The 22,793-nt window shown below is 42.6% G+C and overlaps 1 protein-coding gene across 1 annotated transcript in view; it reads left to right on the top strand.

Moving 5' to 3' along the window:
* FAM234B (family with sequence similarity 234 member B) overlaps nt 1-22,793 on the top strand; it is a 167,061-nt gene that overhangs the window by 37,544 nt on the left and 106,724 nt on the right. Inside the window, exons 4-5 of the mRNA XM_040359623.1 lie at nt 5,820-5,915; nt 6,028-6,216. Coding sequence (XP_040215557.1) covers nt 5,820-5,915; nt 6,028-6,216 — 285 coding nt within the window. The remainder of the gene's footprint in view (nt 1-5,819; nt 5,916-6,027; nt 6,217-22,793) is intronic.

The raw sequence follows: 22,793 nt of genomic DNA, 5'->3' as shown, positions 1-22,793 counted from the left end.
GAAAGGACCCCTCCCAAAGGGGGAGTTACAGACCGATATCTTTGTTGAATGAAGATCTGAAGCTTTTTGCCAAGATCTTAGCAGGGAGAGTCCAACAGAACATACCAGGACTTGTACATAAAGACCAGGTGGGATTTGTGCAGTTGCGGGAGGCCCGAGATAACACGGTTAAGACTATGAACCTGATCCACTTGGTTAGCGCTTCCCGAACCCCATGTGTCTTTGTAGGGTCGGATGCAGAAAAAGCATTTGACCGAATAAAGTGGCAATTTATGTTTGCCGTGCTGAGACACATGGGGTTTGGTAGAAAGATGTTGCAATGGATTGCAAGTAGTTACACACATCCAGTGGCGCAGGTTAGAGTGAATGGAGTCTTGTCGCCACCCTTTAAACTTTCTAACGGGACAAGGCAGGGATGCCCTCTTTCGCCGTTATTATTTGCTTTGACAGTGGAGCCCCTTCTGAGTAAAATACGGTTGAATAATGGTGTCAAAGGAGTGTCTTTGAGAGGTACAGAGTACAAATGTTCAGCATACGCGGATGACATGATGTTTAGTTTAACTAGCCCAATGGAATCCCTTCCCAATTTAATACAAGAACTGAGTGAGTATGGAGAATGGTCAAATTTTAAGATTAACTATGATAAATCGGAGGCAATGGGAGTGGCGATCCCAGGGAGAGATCTAAAGCTATTGAAATTAAAGTATAGATTTAGATGGTCAGACACTTCTCCCACATACTTGGGCACATCCATCCCGGCGGACCTAACACAAGTTTTTAAACTTAATTTTGTACCTTTACTGTCTAAAATACGGGTCCTCCTGGATGGATGGCAGAGGGGGTTCCATTCGTGGTTTGGGCGATCTAGTATCGTCAAAATGAGTGTGTTGCCCAAGTTTCTGTACCTCTTTCAGACACTACCGATCGCAATACCGAAATCCTTCTTTAAGCAAACACAGTCCCTTATTAATAGATTTATTTGGGCGAATAAACGTCCAAGAATTAAGGCTCGGGTAATGTCATTAGCCAAACGGGATGGAGGAATAGCGGTCCCAGACATCTACAGATATTACCAGGCAGCGTTATTATGTCGACTTGTTGATTGGAGCAGACATGCAGGGGACAAGCTATGGCCAGGGTTGGAGCAAGATCAGTGCGACTGCATATTGCAGAGGGCAGCATGGTGTTACCAGGGGCTCCCAAATGATGTTAAGAAACATCCGTTGATATGAGCCACCCGAAGAGTGGGACCTAAGTTATTTGCCAGAAGGATACTATCAACGGAGGATTCACCACTTTTCCCAATCTTGGGGAACCCACAGTTTAAACCAGGCTGGATGAAAGGACCATTTAGTAAATTAATAGAGCAGGGGTGGTTCCAGGCTTCGCACTTCCTGAAGGAGGGGGCCTGGACTACTCGACAGGAGATGATATCGGGTGAGCTACCCTATCAACTCGATTTTTGGCGGTCCCTACAATTACAACATTATTTTAACACCTTGAAATCCCCAGCTAGTTACGGGCGAACTTTGACTAGGTTCGAGAGGTACTGCAGCGGGGGAGGGACCCTACGGCACCCCTTATCGAGAATTATAGAGTTACTGAACATTCCAACAGAGGAGTTTCAGTTACCCTTCTTCCATAAATGGGAGCGCGAACTGGGGAGACCTTTTTACAGACGAACAAAAGAAAATAATTTGGAATATTTTTGAAACATCTATGTGTGTAAAGACACAAGAGACGAATTACAAAGTCCTGTCACAGTGGTACCGGACACCGGAGGTATTGAACAAGTGCTATCCAGACATGGTAGATAGATGCTGGAGGTGTGGGAAGAGGGGAGGAACCTTAATGCATATTTTCTGGGCCTGCCCTAAGATTTTAAACTATTGGGGCAGGGTCCGGGAAATAACACAGAGATTTAGTGGGATGCAGCTGCCAGACGAATGGTCTTTTTACTTGTTGCAAGATACAGAGATGTCAGCGAGACAATATAAGAGAACAATGACCTGCCAACTTTTAAATGCTGCCAGAGCATGTATACCAGGGACGTGGAAGCAGACACCCCCTCCAACTATAAGGATGTGGCTTAATAGAGTTGAAAATCTGAATAGAATGGAGGATTTGGTCTGGACCTCAATGCAAAAACGGAAGGTATATTTAGAAACATGGGCAGAGTGGAATACATTTAGATATTCGGAGGAGGGAAAGGCCCTGATGGACGCGGATTGAGGGAGGGGTGGACGTGGGGGGACCTGATGGGGGGGGAGAGGAGTCTTAAATTTTTTTTTTTTTTTTTTTGCTTTTATTTTTATTATTATTATTATTATTATTTTTCTTGGTGTTTTGTTCTGTTCAGTTTGGGGGGGGTTATAAGGGAGGTAAGGCAGGAGGAACAGATTAATGGGCCCAAGCCCGACGGGACTTGGATTCCCCGTCGGACAGGTGGCAAAAGGGAAGGAGGGCAAATTGGTATTAGGGGAGAGGATCAACAAAGTAGACTTGGGGTAGTATGGAAGGAACAAGTATAGGAAGAGAGATAACGTAACATATGAGTCTTTCTTCTTCCCCCAAAAGAGATCCACTCCCCCTTTACTTTTTGTTTTTTGTTTTACTATATGAACTGTTTTGAAGATAATATTGTTACTTATGTATTGACTGATTTAAACCAGAGGTATGCCTCCTAGGTTTCTGTATACTCTTGCGTTGCTAAAAAAAAAAACAATAAAAGAAGATTGAAAGAAAATAATTTGTAATCAACATATCAAAATTATTTTAAGGAAATACAATTTATATAATCACTAAACATTCCCTTTAAATAGTTTAATGGATACTGGACTAAATTGTATACAACATTCTATTCATGCAATTGTAAATACGGTACCTAAAACTGAACCATGAACCATAAAATGCTATGGGCCAGATTCACAGAAGAGATACGACGTCGTATCTCCTGATACGCCGTCGTATCTCTGTGTTCGGGCCGTCCTAACAATGCGACTGATTCTTAGAATCAGTTACTCATAGATAGCCAAAAGATCCGACAGGTGTAATTGAATTACACTGTCGGATCTTGAGGATGCAATTCTAGGCCGGCCGCTAGGTGGCGAGGCCATTGCGGTCGGCGTAGAATATGCAAATGACTAGTTACGACGATTCCCGAACGTCCGCGCTGCCCGTCGATCTAACTTTACGTTGTTTCCGTCGAGATACGCCACGTAAAATTAGGGCTGAGCCCTAGGTGTTCTAAGCCATGTTAAGTATGGCCGTCGTTCCCGCGTTGAAATTTAAAAAATCACGTCGTTTCTGTAAGTGACCGTGAATGGAGATGGACGCCAGTTATGTTAACGTCTAAACAAATGACGCGGGAACGCGCCTAATTTAAATGGTGCCTGCCCCATTTGAATTGGGCGGGCTTGCGCCGAGCGCATTTACGTTACGCCGCCGCAAGTTTACAGGTAAGAGTTTTGAGAATCGGGCACTTACGCTGTAAACCTGCGGCGGTGTAACGTAAATGGGATACGTTACGCCGCCATGGAGTAACGTAATTCTATGTGAATCTGGCCCCATGATTTTGAAGCAGGTTGCATAATCTGTGATTTCATTCTTGTGCAATAATATAAAACAAAAATGTGTAGCGCTACGGCCAAATAAATAAACAACAATGTGAATTGTGGTTTCTCCTGTAAACAAAAGTAATGCATAGAAATTCCTATAGAGGAATTCTTATATGAACCAAGTAAAAAAAGTCCAATATGTGCAATTAAATAACATAAAGTCCATGAAGACACAAATCACCACGTGCAAAATGGAGCGAATCTTGATTATACTCCAAGTGTAAATAATCCAAGTGTGAATAATCACCGCCACCAATGAGGATAAATGGAGGCTTACCAGAGCTGATGGACTTGAGATGACATACGTCACTGCATGTCTAAATAGGCTTATGGTACCAGGCAGAGTACACGGGATCAATGGATACAATCATCCAAGGCATTTGCTGAGAAGCTGGATGCTGTCACTTCATGCATATCAATGTAGCGAAAAACCTTAGGTCCATTGAGCTACACAGTGAGCCGGATGGTTAGAAAAGGCAAGGGAAGAAAGATAGCCACATAGTGTAATCCGGTAAAAAAACTATGTAATTTATTAAAAATAGTCAAGTACACTCACATGTATCCTGAGTTAACATCGCATGGTATATAGTTTGAGGCGGCAGTGGAGACAACCCAACGCGTTTCGTGTTGGTAACACATCATCTGGGGTGTCTCTCCACTGAAGCCCCCTTAAATTTATAGCTATACATTGTTCATACCTCCAATCAAACGATGGCATCTTGTCTCCCCGTGTGCAGCATTGCAGCTGTCAAATACTTCCTGGTCTGAAAAACATGGCCGAACGGCGTGCGTTCCAAGCCATCCGGCTCACTGTGGAGCTCAATGGACCTAAGGTTTTTCGCTGCATTGATATGCATGAAGTGACAGCATCCAGCTTCTCAGCAAATGCCTTGGATGATTGCATCCATTGATCTCGTGTACTCTGCCTGGTACCATAAGCCTATTTAGACTTGCAGTGACGTATGTCATCTCAAGTCCATCAGCCTCCATTTATCCTTATTGGTGGCGGTGATTATTCACACTTGGATTATTTACACTTGGAGAATAATCAAGATTCGCTCCATTTTGCACGTGGTGATTTGTGTCTTCATGAACTTTATTTAATTGCACATATTGGACTTTTTTCACTTGGTTCATATAAGAATTCCTCTATAGGAATTTCTATGCATTACTTTTGTGTTTACAGGAGAAACCACAATTCACATTGTTTGTTTATTTGGCCGTAGCGCTACACATTTTTGTTTTCTATTTTTGCCCAGCTAATTTGTTCTCATTAGCCGTGTTAGCAGCTGGTCTCATATTTGTTTAAGCAGCGCAGTATACCCACTTTTCATTCTTGTGCAATAATTTGTTTGCTGGAAAAGGAAACTTGTGTTATCCGTTTTTGTGGGCGACCAGAACATTTTGCAACACTGCAATTATTTTGTTCATTATCTAGTACACTGGACAAAACCTGATTGCAAATCTGCAGCATATACAGTATAGCCAAGCATAAGATAACATCTGTTTTTTCTATTTTTTTTTTTTTTTACAGGCGTCGTCATTGCTTAGGAGTTGCTCGTAAAAGGTAGCAACTGTAAAAGTTTACATTTTGTAGACCTTATATCGGTAGAATTTTTTTATATTTCAATGTATTTTTATTAAAGAAAAACAAGTTCCGAAGTAGACAGACACATGCTGAACTAAACAAAGTTTTTCGGGTCATCATAACAATAGAGATATAGAAAATATGGCCATAACACACCCGTCTTCCATTTATCACAACAGAAAAACATAAGGTATACAACAGGCCCCATATACAAACATCCGTATTGCATAAGAAAATTATAGAAAGTGAAAAAAAGTAATAGAAAGAAGAGGGAAAAAAAAGGGGAAGAGAGAAAAAAAATAAAAATAAAGAAAAGGGGAGGGGGGAAAGAAAGAGGGTCATCCCGGAGATCCCTACGGAGTCGAGATATAATCAATCCATGGATCCCATATTTTGTTGCATATGCTTGGTAATAATACAAATAAATTTGAGAGTTTGTCATTAATCATAATCCAGTTGAGTTTACTTTTAACCTGGTCAAGAGACAAAACTATATATATATATATATATATATATATATATATATATATATATATATATATATATATATATATATATATATATATATATATAATTTATTTTCTCTAATTTTTTTTTTATTTTTTTTTCCACAGAGGTGTCCCCTCCAATGGAGTTGTTTGATGTGAATAAAGATGGAGTACCTGATATTCTCCTGTTGTCTGTATCACCCAATGCCAACACTTCACTTGGTAAGTAGTAGTTATATTGCTTTATTTCGGTGCTCCTGTGTTTTTTAACCAGAAATCATCAATGCTACCTTCTCCTTTCTCTCCTTCTTTTTTATTTTTTTATTTTTAATAGTTGTTTTGGAACAGGAGCCCAGTATTTCTGCACTCTCTGGGATTAATGGTAGTTTGCTGTGGAAGAGAAATTCTCAGGAGTACCTCAGGAGCATTCAGTGTGGGCAATTGGTTTTGAAAACCCAGCAAAATGACATGTGTCTTTTAACTGGGACATCCAAACTCCTAACTTTAATAAGTGCATCCACAGGTAAGAGGGATCTCTCCATGATTTGTTTCCAGGAATGATTTAATTTGGAATTTTAATATTTGCTACATTAGATCTGTTTGATGCTCATATTTAAAATGATTGCCTCTTCCAGACCCATATGTACTGAAGTAACAGCAGCTGTTGCAGGTCTAGAATCCATTCTTGCTAAAACATTTTGATTTTATGAGCAATACTATAATGGACAGAACAACTTGCCCTACATGATGTTGAGTCTCCATTAGTATCTTTAGTTGGGGAAATGTAAGCCATTTCCCCTATGAGGGTTGATTTTACATTGGCCTTTTCAAAATCTCTAGACAACAGACAGACCGCTTTGGCATCAGGAACAGCAGAAGCAGTTGTTTTAATATTAGTGGGACATTGCTGTGCACCAGTTTAAGACTGAAGGGGGTTTCTAATTTCTCCATTAATATGAACCTCTACTAAAATATTTCCGAGTAAGACAGCATATCAAATGAGAATAATCAATCTTCCTAACCAACCTTTAACAGCAGCAGAAAAATTAAAATCTTGGGCCAGATTCACAAAAGAGATACGACGGCATATCTCCTGATACGCCGTCGTATCTCTGTGATCCGCCCCTCGTATCTATCATAGAATCAGGTTACGCATAGATAGCCCTAGGATCCAACAGGTGTAATTGACTTACACCGTCGGATCTTAGGCTGCAATTCTAGGCTGGCCGCTAGGTGGCTAGGTGGCGATTCCATTGCGGTCGGCGTAGAATATGCAAATGACTACTTACGCCGATTCACAAATGTCCGCTTTGCCAGTCGCTCTAAATTTACGTTATTTCCGTAGAGATACGCAGCGCAAAACTAAGGGTGCCCTCTAGGTGGCCTAGCCAATGTTAAGTATGGCCGTCGTTCCCGCGTCGAAATTTTAAATTTCACGGCGTTTGCGTAAGTCATCCGTGAATGGCGCTGGACGCCATTTACGTTAACGTCGAAACCAATGACGTCCTTGCGACGTCATTTAGCGCAATGCACGTCGGGTAATTTTACGGACGGAGCATGCGCAGTACGTTCGGCGTGGGAACGTGCCTAATTTAAATGGTGCCTGCCCCGTTTGAATTAGGCGGGCTTGCGCCGAGCGGATTTACGTTACACCGCCGCAAGTTTACAGGTAAGTGCTTTGTGAATCAGGCACTTGCGCTGTAAAGTTGCGGCGGTGTAACGTAAATGGGATACGTTACGCCGCCGCAGCGTAGGCAGATTCTATGTGAATCTGGCCCCTTATTTTTTAGAAGAGTAGAGGGAAGGATAAAACCCTGTTGGCTTTTCATATTTACATACATATAACAATCTAATGATTATTGCATAGGAATAATCTAATGAGTGCTTAACCGGTGTCCAAGAGTTTAAAGCGGTGGTTCACCCTCCTTAACATCATTATACCATTACATTCGGCATCGTAGCGCGAGCTACGGTATGGTATGCCGGTCTTAAATTTTTAATCCCCGTACTCACTGTGCTATCGATCATTGAAGTTTCCGACTCCCGCGGGGAATGGGCGTGCCTATGGAGAGGGAGGATGATTGACGGCCGGCTCTGGCATGTCACGCTCCCCGAAGACAGCCGGAGTAGGTCTCGGCTCTTCACGGCGCCTGCGCACAGGCTATGCGCAGTCGCCGTGAAGAGCCAAGCCTATTTCGGCTATTTCCGGAGGAGCGTGACGTGCCAGGGCCGGCCGTCAATCACCTTCTCTCACCATAGGAACGCTCATTCCCCGGAATCTTCAATGATCCATAGCACAGTGAGTACGGGGATAAAAAATGTAAGACCGGCGCTACGATGCCGAATGTAATGGTATAATAAAAAAAAAAAAAAAAAAAATTTTAATAGGGTGAACCCCCGCTTTAAGCATTTGTTTTAATGATATAATCAGTGGATACTTGTGTACAATATATACAATGCAATATTTCATTTTATACAAAATATACTAGAAAAAGCATGTTATAGGGCAATGTTGGTCCTAATAAATAGGATAAACCTAAAGATGTATTGGGAGTAATACAGATCTATGAAAAATAGTACAAAAAAACATCATCTTAGGATCGCCATATACCCACAAAACTGCTATATATAATATAAAAATAAAACTTCCATTTTAGTTTTTTAAATGCAAGCCTTTTAAAAAAAAAAAAATACTGTGAAAGGGGAACATGTGCTAGCCATGGTGGGAACTTGTAGCAACTAGTATCAGATTTAAATGCAGAATTAGCTTTGGTTATATTTATAGTGCATGAGCTGATCGTGGACCAGATTTGTTGCCAGTCTGTCCTGGGTTTTGCTGCACTGAAGATCCTTCTCCCATTTGGAAACGTAAGCATGGCTTGTGTGTTTAGTTGAGCATTCCTTGCATTAAGGTAAAAAAATGTTTAGGTAGTAGTATCCCCGTCACCTCGCCTTTACTTACCTGAGCCCTCATTTGATCCTGTGCTGTGCCAATGGCTTTCTCCCCTCACTTTCCAGTCTCGCAAGCTTTGCTGAGGCGCTGCTGTCAATCAAAGCCAGATGATGAGAGCGTGGGGTCGAGCTTGGAAGCGGCTTCCTGTGGGGACATGAGCCAGATTTCCATTCCCCCGAACCTCTGCTTTTGGGTCCCTTGTCAGTGCTTCTGGCTCCTCCTTTCTAGCGTAAAAAATGTGTAGAATTTATAAGCACTTTACCTATTCAGCTAAACACACAAGGCATGCTTAAAGAGGAAGTAAACCCTTGCTAGAAAAAAAAAAACCCTGCAAGACAAAGGCATAATGAGCTAGTATGCGTAGCAAAAATGAATGGGCAATAATGACACACACACACACACAAATAATAGTATACGATATAACATGTGTGAGCGAAAAACTCCTGCGCTGTCTGAGAATAAAACTAAAACCTAGGGGGCGCTGCTGCAAACACATGAAATAAATTAATAAATGGTGGTATTTGCGCTTCAAAGAAAAGAGGAGAGGGTGGTGGAAAGCAAACAATATTGTATGTCTATAAAAAAGTGGTGTCCGTCTATAACAATAAATGCAATGTGATGAATTCAACGTGAAGGGATTGTGACCGGTTAGATGATCCAGTAGAAAAGTCTGTGTCACAATACAAATAGATATGTGATAAATCCAGTAAACTCAGTGTCAAGTAAACAATCAATATATACAAACTACATTAGTATAAAACTACGGCCCTCCAGCTGTTGTAGAACTACACATCCCATGAGGCATTGTAACACACTGACATTCAGACATGACTAGGCATGATGGTAATTGTAGTTCCTGAACAACTGGAGGGCCGTAGTTTGAAGACCCATGGTATAGAGCATAATTAAACGTGAAAGAAACATGACCACATAAAAATAAAATAGAAATAAATTTAAACGGTGATCCAGTAGAAAAGTCTGTCGCACAGTACAAAGTGGTGGAAAGTAGGTCCAACAAAATTCTGTGTCAGGTACGGAAGATCAATCCCATCACCAGAGAAAGGATAAGGCCCCCTTACACGGGGCGGATCAGTAATGATCCGCCCCGTGAACCTCCGCTTGCTCAGCGGGGATCGCTCCGTTCCCCGCACACTGTGCAGGGACCGCCCTGTCTTTTCTCCGCTCTCCCCTATGGGGGGATCGGATGAACACGGACCGTCTGTTCGTGTTCACTTGATCCGCCAGACGGATGGAAAAGTAGGTTTTTCCTCCGTCACACTTTGGCGGGTCAGATGTCAGCGGGCATTTCACCGCTGACATTCGCGGCTCCATAGAGGAGCACGGAGCGCCCGTTCAGGTCCGCCTAAAAAAAATGGACCTGAACGGGCCGCCCGTGTGAAAGAGCCCTAAGTGCTTGAAAATCTAGGATCTTCAGTGATGACACCTGTGTGTCTGCAAACCGCTCACCTTACTGCCGTAAGGTATACGGCATAAATGGTCTCGGGTGCAGGATGCAATGAGGTCTTCCTGTCTATGGTGGTCTTGGTCTTTTTCAGCTCTCAATGGTGAGTATGAACATAGGAAAAGAAAGCATAGAAAGGCTCATGGCACAATTCTGTATGATAAAGAGAGGAATGGATGGGAGCTGACCCAACAGAGATGCACTCACTTTTTGAGAATATAACAGGGACAACAATCCACGAACGCTGAGTTTGTAAGCCTCTGCATAAAGTCCTTACGCTGCGTTGAAATCCAGGCTTATATATATATTAGGGCTGTGGAAATTAACTATTAATTCATCGATTTAATCTTTAATTTTTTTGATCGATCAAATCTTTTTTGATCGATCAAAATTATTTTAATTTGTACTCGCCTCTCCGCCGGTTCCAGGGAGTTCCATCGGAGATCCGGTGACGTCACGGCCAACGGCAGGGCTTGCCGTGTCCATCTGAAGGGCTCCTGTGTGTATGTGTGTGTGTGTGTGTGTGTGTGTGTGTGTGTGTGTGTATATATGTATATATGTATATATGTATATATATATATATATATATATATATATATATATATATATATATATATATATACACAGTTTATTAACCACTTAAGGACCTTGCCTGTTTTTCAGATTTGGTGTTTACAAGATTAAAACAGTTTTTTTTTGCTAGAAAATTACTTAAAACCCCCAAACATTTTATATATTTTTTTTCTAACGCCCTAGAGAATAAAATGGCGGTCATTGCAATACTTTTTGTCACACCGTATTTGCGCAGCGGTCTTACAAGCGCACTTTTTTGGAAAAAAAATCACTTTTTTTAATTAAAAAATGAAACGGTAAAGTTAGCCCAATTTTTTTTTTTTTATATTGTGAAAGATAATGTTACGCCGAGTAAAATGATACCCAACATGTCACACTTCAAAATTGCAACCGCTCGTGGAATGGCGTCAAACTTTTAACCTTAAAAATCTCCTTGGGCAACGTTTAAAAAAATTCTATAGGTTGCATCTTTTGAGTTACAGAGGAGGTCTAGGGCTAGAATTATTGCTCTTGCTCTAATGATCGCGGTGATACCTCACTTGTGTGGTTTGAACACCGTTTTCATATGCGGGCGCTACTCACGTATGCGTTCGCTTCTGCGCGCAAGCTCGTCGGGACGGGCCGCTTTAAAACATTTTTTTTTTGTTTTCTTATTTAGTTTTATTTATTTTATTCATTTTTACACAAAAAATAAATAAAAAATGGTTCACTTTTATTCCTATTACAAGGAATGTAAACATCCCTTCTAATACAAAAAAGCATGACGGGTCCTCTTAAATATGAGATCTGGGGTCAAAAAGACCTCAGATCCCATATTTAGACTAAAATGCAAAAAAAATAATATTGCTTTAAGAAGCATGGGCGGAAGTGACGTTTTTTAATACGCCTCCGCCCTGCTATGCTATGGAGATGGGTGGGGGCCATCTTGCCCTCACTTGTATCCCAGCCGAGCAGGGGACAGGACCCGATCGCCTCCGCCGCCGGCTCCGGTAAGCGGCAGAGGGTGCGGGAGAGTGGTGGGAGGGGGGGGCCCTCTCCAGCCGCCGATAACGGTGATCTTGCGGAGACCACCGTTATAGTTTACAGGACCGCTCAAAGAAAAGATGTCTGCTACCGATACCGAGATATCTTCTTTTTTTTTTTTATTGATTTTATCATGACAAATACAAACGCAACAAGGCCCAACGGGCCGTACACACAAAGAAACTATATACAATTCTTCAGCATTGACTCCAGCCCCCACCCACCAGACCTCACACAGTGATCAGGACAATACAATTAGAATTAGAAAGGCCACCAACTCTGTTATAATCAATATTCCAAACAGACACGTCAAGCAGTTATAAACATATTACACCCATAACAACTCCTGCTACAGGAGCACACTATTAGACGCTTCTCAGTCCACCACCGTAAGTTCACTGTTCATCCAGCTGCCCCATACCTTATCAAATTTCTGAGGTATACCCCTACTGATGTATGTAGCTTTGTAAAGAGGTGCAGCCCTATTAACCACACCCTTCCACGCTGATACAGAAGGAGGATTAGGCTTTTTCCATGGCAACACTATAATTTTCCTGGCGTAATAAATTAAAATGGTTAGAGTACGAGTCACTCTCCTCGGGGCTATATTATCCACCAAACCCAAAAGGCACACCTCTATCGTGGGCTGTATGTGAATATCGGTTACTTCCGCTATACAGTCTGTAACACCCTTCCAGAATACTTGAATAGCCGAGCAATTCCAAAAGATATGCATGAAATCGGCCGTGGGGGAGCTGCACCACAAGCAACCAGTTGACTAGGTAGGGAACATATTAGCCAGCCTAGCTGGAGTAAGATATACACGATGTAAAAATTTAAATTGAATAAGATGGTCCCTGGCAGAGACCAATCTGGAAAAATTAATGTCCCAAATATCATCCGTCATCCCTGTGCATCTGGGGGGAATGCCTCACCCCACGCTGCCCTACACTTCACAAGGAGATCTCTCCCCCCCCCCCCCCCCAAAACAACTGGTTATAAATGGTAGACAGGGCCTTGTCCAAAGTGTCCTCTCTCAGTAAAGATTCCAGATCACTACTCCGCAGAGTAATACTACCATCCCCAAATTGGGAATTGTACACATGCCTTAACTGAAGATCACAAAATAAGTGAGTGTTAGGCAAATTAAACTTCGTCTTCAGGGCATCAAACTGCAGCAGTTTCCCACTACCCGCTATTTCCTTCATAGTCTTAATTCCAAACTTAGTCCAGATAATCGGATCAGGTATCTCACTAAAGTGCACTAACTTGGGATTCCTCCAGAGCGGTGTGTGGGGAGAAATCTCAGAGGCGCCTCCCGTCCCGCCCACTGCCACCCATGCCCTACAGGCCGTCCGCATGGATATGCGTATATACGGAGCCCTGATACCGCGATGCGGAAGATGTGTCAAGGCTTCATAAGAACCAACAACAGCCGCCTCCAGCGAATTAGCCGTGTCATCTTCAGGTAGAGTGAACCACCTGTGAACGATTACCAGCTGACCGGCCAGGAAATACCGGTGGAAGTCAGGGACTGTCAATCCCCCCTGTTTCCACGGCAGTTGTAAACCCGGAGTTTATTTCTGGGGGTGTCGCCCCTGCCACAGGAAATTCGTAATAAGCTGATCAATCATTTTAAATATACGTCTCGGAATCCAGACAGGGGAGTTCCGAAATATATATAAAAATAAAGGTAAAAATTTAATTTTCACTAAATTCACCCTACCTATGAGTGTCAAAGGCAGGTTTTGCCATGCAAGCAACCTAGATTTTAGTTTAACCAAAAGTGAATCTACATTCAAGGCGATAAAATCCGATACAGAATTAGAAATGCGGAGCCCCAAATACTTGAGCACCTCTACCTTCTGCAAAGGACATCCCGGGGGAATCGCGCAACCGAGAGATGGCGTCCTGAGTGGAAGAATCTGGGATTTACCCCAATTGACTTTCAGGCCCGAAAAACGGGCAAGGGAATTTAAAATATCTAAAGCCGCTGACAGGGAGACCTCAGAGTTTTTCAAAAAAAGAACCATATTGTCCGCATAGAGCACTGTTTTTTTTCAACCAGGCCACCCACCGTAATCCCCTGAACCGCCTCAGAAGCTCTCAAGGCCGCAGCCAAGGGTTCAATCATAATGGAGAAAAGACCCGGGGACAAAGGGCAGCCCTGACAAGTGCCTCTGCGCACCGGAAAAAAATTCGGACAAAAGATTGTTCAGCTTAATGGCCGCGGGGATTGATATAGAATGTCGATTCACTTCCGGAAATGAGAACCAAAACCAAAGACCTCCAGTACCACCCTCATGTAATTCCAGTCCATGGAATCAAAGGCCTTCTCTAGATCCAAAAATACCAGTATCCCACCGCTGGAACTTTCCGGGCCTAACTGAGTGTGAGTAAATACCCTGCGCAAATTTATATCTGTGGCCTTTTTGGGCATAAAACGCATTTGGTCAGGAGAAATTACATGTTGCAGGATTGTACCAAGAGAGAAAAAAAACAAAAAAGAAAAATGACTGCTGCACACCCTTAAGAGTTATTACTACGTTTTATTAAATATCAGAAAATAGAGCATAAAAGGCATTAAAAACACACAGGTAACCAATAATGGTATAGTACCCTAGAAGTGACCTGAGAATACACTCACAAAAGCGAGACGGCAAAAATCAGTGACAAATTGAAAACTGGAGCTTGATCATCCAATAAGGAGATCTAAGTCCATAACTCACCCATTCACCCTCCACACAACACAAAGAGACCCCCCACCCCAAGCACATATAAAACCCTCACTGCTATCAATAATCCTAAAGATTTCCACACCATGCGGTGGTTCCCTGTAACTACAGGTGAAAGTACCACCGTCTAAGTGGGAAAAGTTGCAAAAAAGAAAAAGCTCAAAAATGGGGACATGAGAGGGATCCACTATATAGTGGTATAGTAATACTGCTCAATTGGAGATAAATGGCAAGTGATAAATCAGATGAGAGAGATATAGTCCCAGGGACCGCAGACAATTCTACTAGGCTGGAGAAAAAAAAAAAAAAAAAAAAGTGGTATATATATATATGTCTCTGCTCTTCAGATGGGTCGCCGCATCTGGCGTAAACAGTTGTTCAATTTCCATCAGATAGTAACTGATAAGGAGGCATTCAACAAGAATATATATTTGAGACACTGTAGTAGTGATCATTAAGTATCAGAGTTCACCTATGCTGCACTTGAGAGGACTATGCAACAATGTAGCCACAATTAATTGACGGGTTCCCATTACTTATGGGTAGTGTCCATTCTAATATATCAAGTAGATATGTCCATCAGATATTGAAATCTTGTTGAACTGCTAGTGGCAATTAGGCTTACATGAATATTGGATGTGTTGATATATACACTGTTGGTGAGCAGATAATTGATCAGCATTCCACAGAAAATAAACGGCTGAAGTTGTACTCACTGTTGGGCTGTTATGTGTAGCTCAGAGTTGTAGCTACCACATCAAATCTGTACTCACGTGCTGCCAGAGAGATTTGCAGCTGAGCCATCCATCCATGTGTAGCACACAGAACCTGAAGCACTCCTCATCAGTGCAGTAATGATAGGTGAATGATATAGTAATGTCCAGTATAGAACTGCAATTATACAGTGTCTTCAATGATGTTAGGCAAATACCAATCTCCAAAGTTGAGAATAAAGGATGTATTAGGTCTCCATGGGGTCAGTCTCTCCAATTTGAGCGTGCAAGTAATGTTCAGATTGCACTGTTCATGTCTCCATGTGATACTTTTCCTTAAGCTGCTTAGTGGCTCAAGGTAACCATGTTACCGAGCTCCAAAAGAAAAAAAAGCACTGAGGTTCAAAATGTGCATCGGGGGGTCCCTGTACCCCAAGAGTTTACATGTTTCGTTCCTTTAGAACTAGGAACTTCGTCAGAACTGGGGGGCTATTGATCTTTACCTCCTATAAAAAGGGAATTCAGAGCTATCCATAATTAACCTAGATGTCAATCAGGTGTAATCAACCCATTATCTCATTTAACCATTAGGTTTACCTGGTGCTCTACATATCAATTTTAAATATACAAATGTTGCAGGATTGACATAAGCCTAGTAGCCAACAGCTTGGTTAGTATTTTGAAGTCCATATTTAACAAAGAGATGGGCCTATAGGAAGAGCATTGCATTGGGTCCTTATCTGGCTTGGCCAACAGTACTATATGAGCCTCATAAAAGGAGAGGGGGAGGCCTCCCTTCCGAAGACAGTCTGCGTATAATCGCAGCAATCTAGGTGCCAGGGCCTCTGAGTATTGATGGTACCAATCAATTGGCAGGCCATCAGGACCAGGAGCCTTGCCACTAGGAAACGACCCGAAACGGGGCGTCAAGAAAATTGCTACACTCCTCTGACAGCTTAGGCAACCGTAGGGCCTCCAATGTGTCCCTAAGGTCACCAGTGTCATAAGGATCAATGGGGGAGTACAAGGACCTATAGAAGGATACAAACTCCTGTACAATATCCTCCCTGTCCCTCAACATCAGTCCGGACTGAGACAAAATGCATGGAACCACTGTCGGGGATGTATCTCCTGCTGTCTGGAAAGCTAAGAGCCTACCATTTTTGTCTCCTTTTTCAAAAACTTGCGCTGCAGTCCCTTGCAACTGGCAAGTAGTTGCCTCCTGAAAGTGTAGAGACACATCCCTCCTTGCAAACTACAGCTGAGCCAACGTATCAGGAGAGGGTGAATCCGCATGAGCCTTAGCGCATTCCTGCTCCCTGTCCTGGAGTTCTCCCTCCACACCATTCCGCTCCGTTCTCAGGGCTTTTATAGCCGATATATATACCCCCCTAGTGGTGGCCTTAAAGGCCTCCCATTCCTTGTGTAACATTGCTGAGCCTTCGTTGATCTGCCAGAAGGTATCAATGTGCGGCTTCAGTTTTTCCTCCACAGCGGGCTCTCCCACCCATCTAGGGGACAGACGCCAGGCCCTTCTTCAACTCTGAGTACCTAATTGTAAGTCAATCTGGAGTGGGGTGTGATCCGAGACACCCCCCCGGGAGGTATGGCGCCCCAGTCACCAGAGGCAACAGTGTCCCATTAGCGGACGCCAAGTATATTCTGGAGGACGAAGCATGCACCAAGGACAGATATGAATAGCACCTGTCAACAGGATACTTCCACCGCCAGATCTCAGTAAGTCCTGCTGCTTCCGCCCAATGTGACAAGTCGTGGTTCTGAGCCCTGCGAGGATTAGACGTGTCCAACTCGTAATTGAGAACATTATTAAAGTCCCCAGCCACTAACAACTGAAATGGAGCATGTGGTGCCAATTTCTCCAACACCTCATACAGGATATTCCCTGTAAAAGGAGGGGGAATATATATATTCGCCAGTGCCAACCTACGAGAATAAACAAGTATGACCACTAAATATCTACCCCCAGGATCAGTAATCACTGTGTCTATGGAACAAGGAAGGGACTTGTGTAGCAAAATGGACACACCCCTAGCGTAGGAAGAGTAAGTGGCATGTATGGCTCTGTGCATCCAGGGACGCTTCATGGCCGGAATTTTGTTGCCTAATAGATGGGTTTCCTGCAGCATCATTATGTGGGGATGATGAGCCTGCAAAAATTTCAGCACCAGAGCTCTCTTGTACTTGGAATTCAACCCCCTAACATTCAAGGACATGACTGCAATTCAGAAATTTGCTACTAGATGGCGACCCAGGAGTACAGGTGAGGTCCGGAGGCACACAGAGCCATACATCATGCTGAAGAATACTTGCTTCCCACCCCCATGCGGTACATTGTGTCATAGCCTGTTTCAAAGTGTCCCCTGGCCTGCCAAACATGCACCACCAAGGGTAACACCACAAACAGGTGAGCACAAAAAAGGTAGAGCAGAAACAAAACAAAAAGAAAAAACATGAGCAAAACAGTCCTTCTTAAACCATCTCATTGTCCCAACCCCTGTTTTGCCGGCAGCTAGGGTAATTAAAAAAAAAAAAAAACCCACGCTAACCAGCAGACTTGATCCCCAAAAACCAAAAGAAAAAAAACTAGATATGGAAAATTGTCCTGTAAAGTTATTCCATACACCCCTCAAGAGGGAACCAAAGTGTCAAAGGAGGCGAGCGCAGACACTACGTGCCGTCTGCGAATACTTGTTCAGCTGCGAGAGCATCCGACTCCATGCATATCATAGCCATGCAGCACCAAGCAGCGACCTACCCGCCGCACCATGACGGGAATAAATTGATCAGGAAAGGTAAAGTCTGTACAGATGCATTACTTAGCTAGGCACACCTCTATTACATTGACTGAAAGGGGTTACACAGGAAAGGAACACGGTCATAGCATATGTGCCCATCAGTGTGCGATCAGCCTTCACTGCCACGGATCTTAGTACGTACTTCAGAGGAAAAACAAGGAGAAAAAAAAAGGGGCAGCAGGTGACCCCAGCACATGTGAAAGATCAATCAAATAAAAATGAGAAGAAAAATGGGGGGGGGGAACCAAGGGTGACAACAGCCCCAACTGCACTTCAATCCAGGGTTTCCAGCCAATCTGAGACATCCGAGGGGACCTCAAAGAATTTCACAGAGCCCTGGTATTCCACACGGAGCTTGCTGGGATACAGCATACTATACTTTATGCCCTTGTCCCGGAGCCTCTTCCGGACCTCCTCCTCTGCAGCTCCGGGAAGAAATGCAGGGTGGTATTCTCGTACCGGAGCTGTTGCTTCTTCCGAGCTTCAGCAAGGATAAGATCTCTATCCCGGTAATTTAGGAACCGCACTCGGAGTGGTCTGGGCAGGGCGCCCTGCGGTCTCGGGTCTGTGGGGACTCTATGAGCGCGCTCCACAATGTATGCTGAGGAGACTTGTTGCAATGCAAGGATTTCTTTAAAGAAATTTTCAGCAAAACTGGGTGCGAGCTTTCCGCGTCCTCAGGAAGGCCCACCACGCGCAAGTTATTGCGGCGCAGCCTGTTTTCGGCGTCCTCCGACCTCGCCATCAGGGTTTTGACTGTGCGTTGCAAGTCGGCTACATTCTGGGAGATGGTAGCCACAGTGTCCTCTATATCGGAGATACGATTCTCAGCAGCAGTAACACGGCCTCTAAACTTCTCCATGTCTTGCCTAATGAGGCCACACTCTATGGCCAGTGTGTCAATCCTCCTCATAATCAGGGTTTTACTCTCCTCGATGGCCGCTAAAATGACTGCAGTGGAGGCATTAGCCTTGGCTTATTCCGTACCTGGGGGCTGCTGTGGGTCTCCCTCATCCACCTCCATGTCCCTCAGAAGCTGCAAGGCTGCCTGTATAGCCGCGGCGCGCTCCGTTCCCGAAGGCAAGATGGCCGCCGCACGTGTCACTGCCGGGGAGCCCTGTGTCTTGGGAGGCGGCTGTTTCTTCACCGATCGCCGTCTGGATGGCATCGGTGAACACAGGAGGTGACCCTGATCACAGTGCAGCAGTCAGCCGGCGCGGATTGTCGCACAGCACAGGAGAAATTGCCAGGATTAGTCGCTCAGGAGCCGGAGCTCTCTCCCGCACATCCTCTCTCCTTCACATCCGGACACGCCCCCACCGAGATATCCATCTTTAAAGTACCGACGTATATGTACATGAGCGGGTACTTAAGTGGTTAAACCAACAAAATAAAAAAACAAATTCACATTTATAAAGGGAAAAAGTGCAGCAAACCACAAGCACCAAGCTTGTATCCTTCTGTCAGCTGTGAATGTACCTAGTGCTCCAATCCTGACACGTATCGTCACATCACGTGACTTCAGAGGATGCAACTAGGTAGGAAGCAGGGCTTTAAATGTCGTCTCTAAATTGGATGGACTTCAGCCATTTTCTTGTAACCCGCCATAGATGGTATGGAATATGCGTTTTAAATGGACAGCTGCCATTTTCTCATAGTCTGCCATAGAAACGAGTGGTGTAAGCAACTATATTGGACGGACGGTGGCCATTTTCTTGTAGCTAGCCATAGAGATAGTGTATAATATATATTTTGAATGGACGGCGAACATTTTCCCATAGTCCGCCAAGTGGGGTGGGCAACTGTATTATAGTCTCACATAAATAAATGTGGTCTGCCATTTGAATAGTGGTGGGAAATGGCAAATGTGAACAGATAACGGCATAACATCCAAAGGATGAAGCCAAAAAAAATTATTTTCTAGATACCAACATGACTCCCCCGAGATCAGAAGAAAGTGGAGTGGCTGGTAAAAGACACAAAACAAAACATGATATTCAAGCGCACTCCCAGTAGATGTCTAAGGTTCACAAAAGGCTAGTATTAATTGAAATAGAGATAAGGGCCAGAATGTAAATAAACTAATTTAAGCTGAAAAATAAATAAAAATAAATAAAAATAAAAATAAATGAATATAAATGAATATAAAAATGTAAATAAAAATAAAAATAAAAATAAAAATAAAAGTAAAAATAAAGATGAAGAAAAATGAATGAAATAAAACTGGGATTAAAGTCCAAAGGAAACCAGTGCTATAAGGTGGATGTTAAAGTCCATCAATAGTCCATGGCACTGTATAACTACTTTACTATTGCCTTGCTTTAGATGGCTGCCAGCTGACAGATGAAGTGATCTGTATAGAGGCAAAGAAAAAACAAATGCGGCGCCTTCTAAGCGTAGCAAGCTCATTTATTAGTGGTAATATATGTAAAAAGGCTGTAAAAAGCCTACTCACAGACATGAATGAATATGGGCAAGGTAGTTGTAAACAATCATCCGCATGGTGTAGCCGGTGTGCGTACGATGTCCTAATGCAGGCAGCGTGGCGATGTTGTTCTCTGAAAGGCAGCAGCTACAGGGACCAAGACGCTCTCGGAACCTTCGCGCTGGTATCTGGTATCCACTGCGGACTGCACGTGACGTCACTTCCGGTTGCGGGAGGTGCACGCGTTCAAGACTTTCGAGTCTCTTCCTCAGGCTGGGCTGTGGCCATTTTACTGAAGACCAGTATATATAGTGGTGATACATAGGCCCGCCCCACATATAATCTAGCTAGATCGTATTATACAACAACATAACAGGGCACATCTATGGCCACAAGAGGGCCTGCTTTTGCAATAACAACATTAATTGGCAATACTATGCAGATAAATAAATAATAAGTGAACAACAATTGACATAATATTGAGATGATATTGAAATAACTTCAAATAGATAGAATTTCACTAATTAGAGGGGTATTGTTATAATGGCCCTTAAGGGAACCTATGCTGGAACTACATTTTTGAGGTCTGACACAAATAAACCAATTAGAGATTAAAAATTAATCATCTTCCATGGTAACAAACAATCATTAAAAGCTGCAATAACGCCTTGGGTAGTATCATTACCATCTATGCTTATGATTAAAATGAACATGTATAAAAGATATATAAAAGAAAATTATATAAAGAATATATATATATATATAAAAAAATATACTAATATATATATATATTTACATTTACAGATATTCCCTGTTTTATTTTATATCTATACTATATACCGGAAGGAATTGATGATGTTGACGACGTCATCATTAAATTATTAATCTAAAACAGGGATTAATATAAATAGGGTAATGTAAATTTGATAATTATAAAATGTCTGTTTCAAAAAATATATATCTATATATATATATATATATATATATATATATATATATATATATATATATTACTAAAATTCTATATTCCTTATTGTATTTGGAATGTGTGAATGTACAATAAAAATTATTATAAAATATGTATATAAAACAAGTATAAAAACGTATATTGAACATATATACACACACATGTATACACATACACATACGTGTTTGATAAGAGATTAGCCGAGATAGTAAACCGAGGGAGGATATCTTGTTTACAATAGGATATTTATCTCTATGCCCTCGTTGAGTCCACCAGGCGAGAGACTGTCAAGAGTAAATATCCAGTAATTCTCCCTCTCGCATAACCGCTTATAGCGCTCAGCTGAGGGGAGAAGCTTGGATATTGCTTCAAGGACCCATACACGGAGTCCAACTGGACATTGTCCATGGTGCTCCTTGAAGTGGCGGGCTACACTGTAATTGTCAAGGCCTTTTTCTACAGTATTTCTGTGTTCCCCAAATCGCTTACGCAGGGCCCGTATGGTACGCCCTACATAGAGAAGTCCACAAGGGCACTTTAGACAATAAATAACAAACTCAGAGCCACAATTAAAAAATTCAGGTATCAGGTATGTCTTGCCTTTGCACGTAAATTGTTTTTGTCTATGATTGACAAAGGGACATGTAAGACAACGAGATTTCTTACACTGATACATCCCCTTGATGTGAAAAAAGGTTAATGAGGCACTGGCTGGCGGTTTGGAATATTTGGTCTTACTTGGGGCTATCATAGTCTTGATATTTCTTGCCCGCCTATAACTCACCAATGGTTGATCTGATATGGAAGTTTTCAGGTGAGGATCCTCTTTGAGGATAGACCAGTGCTTCCGCAAAATCTGCTCCATTTTGCGGTATTGGTTATGGAATTGAGTAGTGAATCTGACTGGTTGTAATTGATTGTCAGATTTATGATCTTGTTTTTGTCGGACTTCTGTACATAGATATTTTTGGAAAGCTTCTTCTACCAAAGGTTCAGGGTAATCCTTGTCGACAAATTTATTCTTGAGTAGACTCCCATGAGTGACATAGTCCTCAGTGCGAGTGCAATTGTGTTTCAGCCTACAAAATTGACTCTTGGGGATATTGTTTACCCAACTTGGGTGATGGCAACTATGGTAATGCAAGTACGAATTGCCTGCTGTAGGTTTAATATAGTTTTGAGAATAAATGGTATTATTAGAGTCATGGAACAATTCTAAGTCTATATTAAACCTACAGCAGGCAATTCGTACTTGCATTACCATAGTTGCCATCACCCAAGTTGGGTAAACAATATCCCCAAGAGTCAATTTTGTAGGCTGAAACACAATTGCACTCGCACTGAGGACTATGTCACTCATGGGAGTCTACTCAAGAATAAATTTGTCGACAAGGATTACCCTGAACCTTTGGTAGAAGAAGCTTTCCAAAAAT

Source organism: Rana temporaria, chromosome 7 (genome assembly GCF_905171775.1).
Source record: "Rana temporaria chromosome 7, aRanTem1.1, whole genome shotgun sequence".
NCBI classification, from domain to species: Eukaryota; Metazoa; Chordata; class Amphibia; order Anura; family Ranidae; genus Rana; species Rana temporaria.
This window is presented reverse-complemented; position numbering and strand designations above follow the sequence as displayed.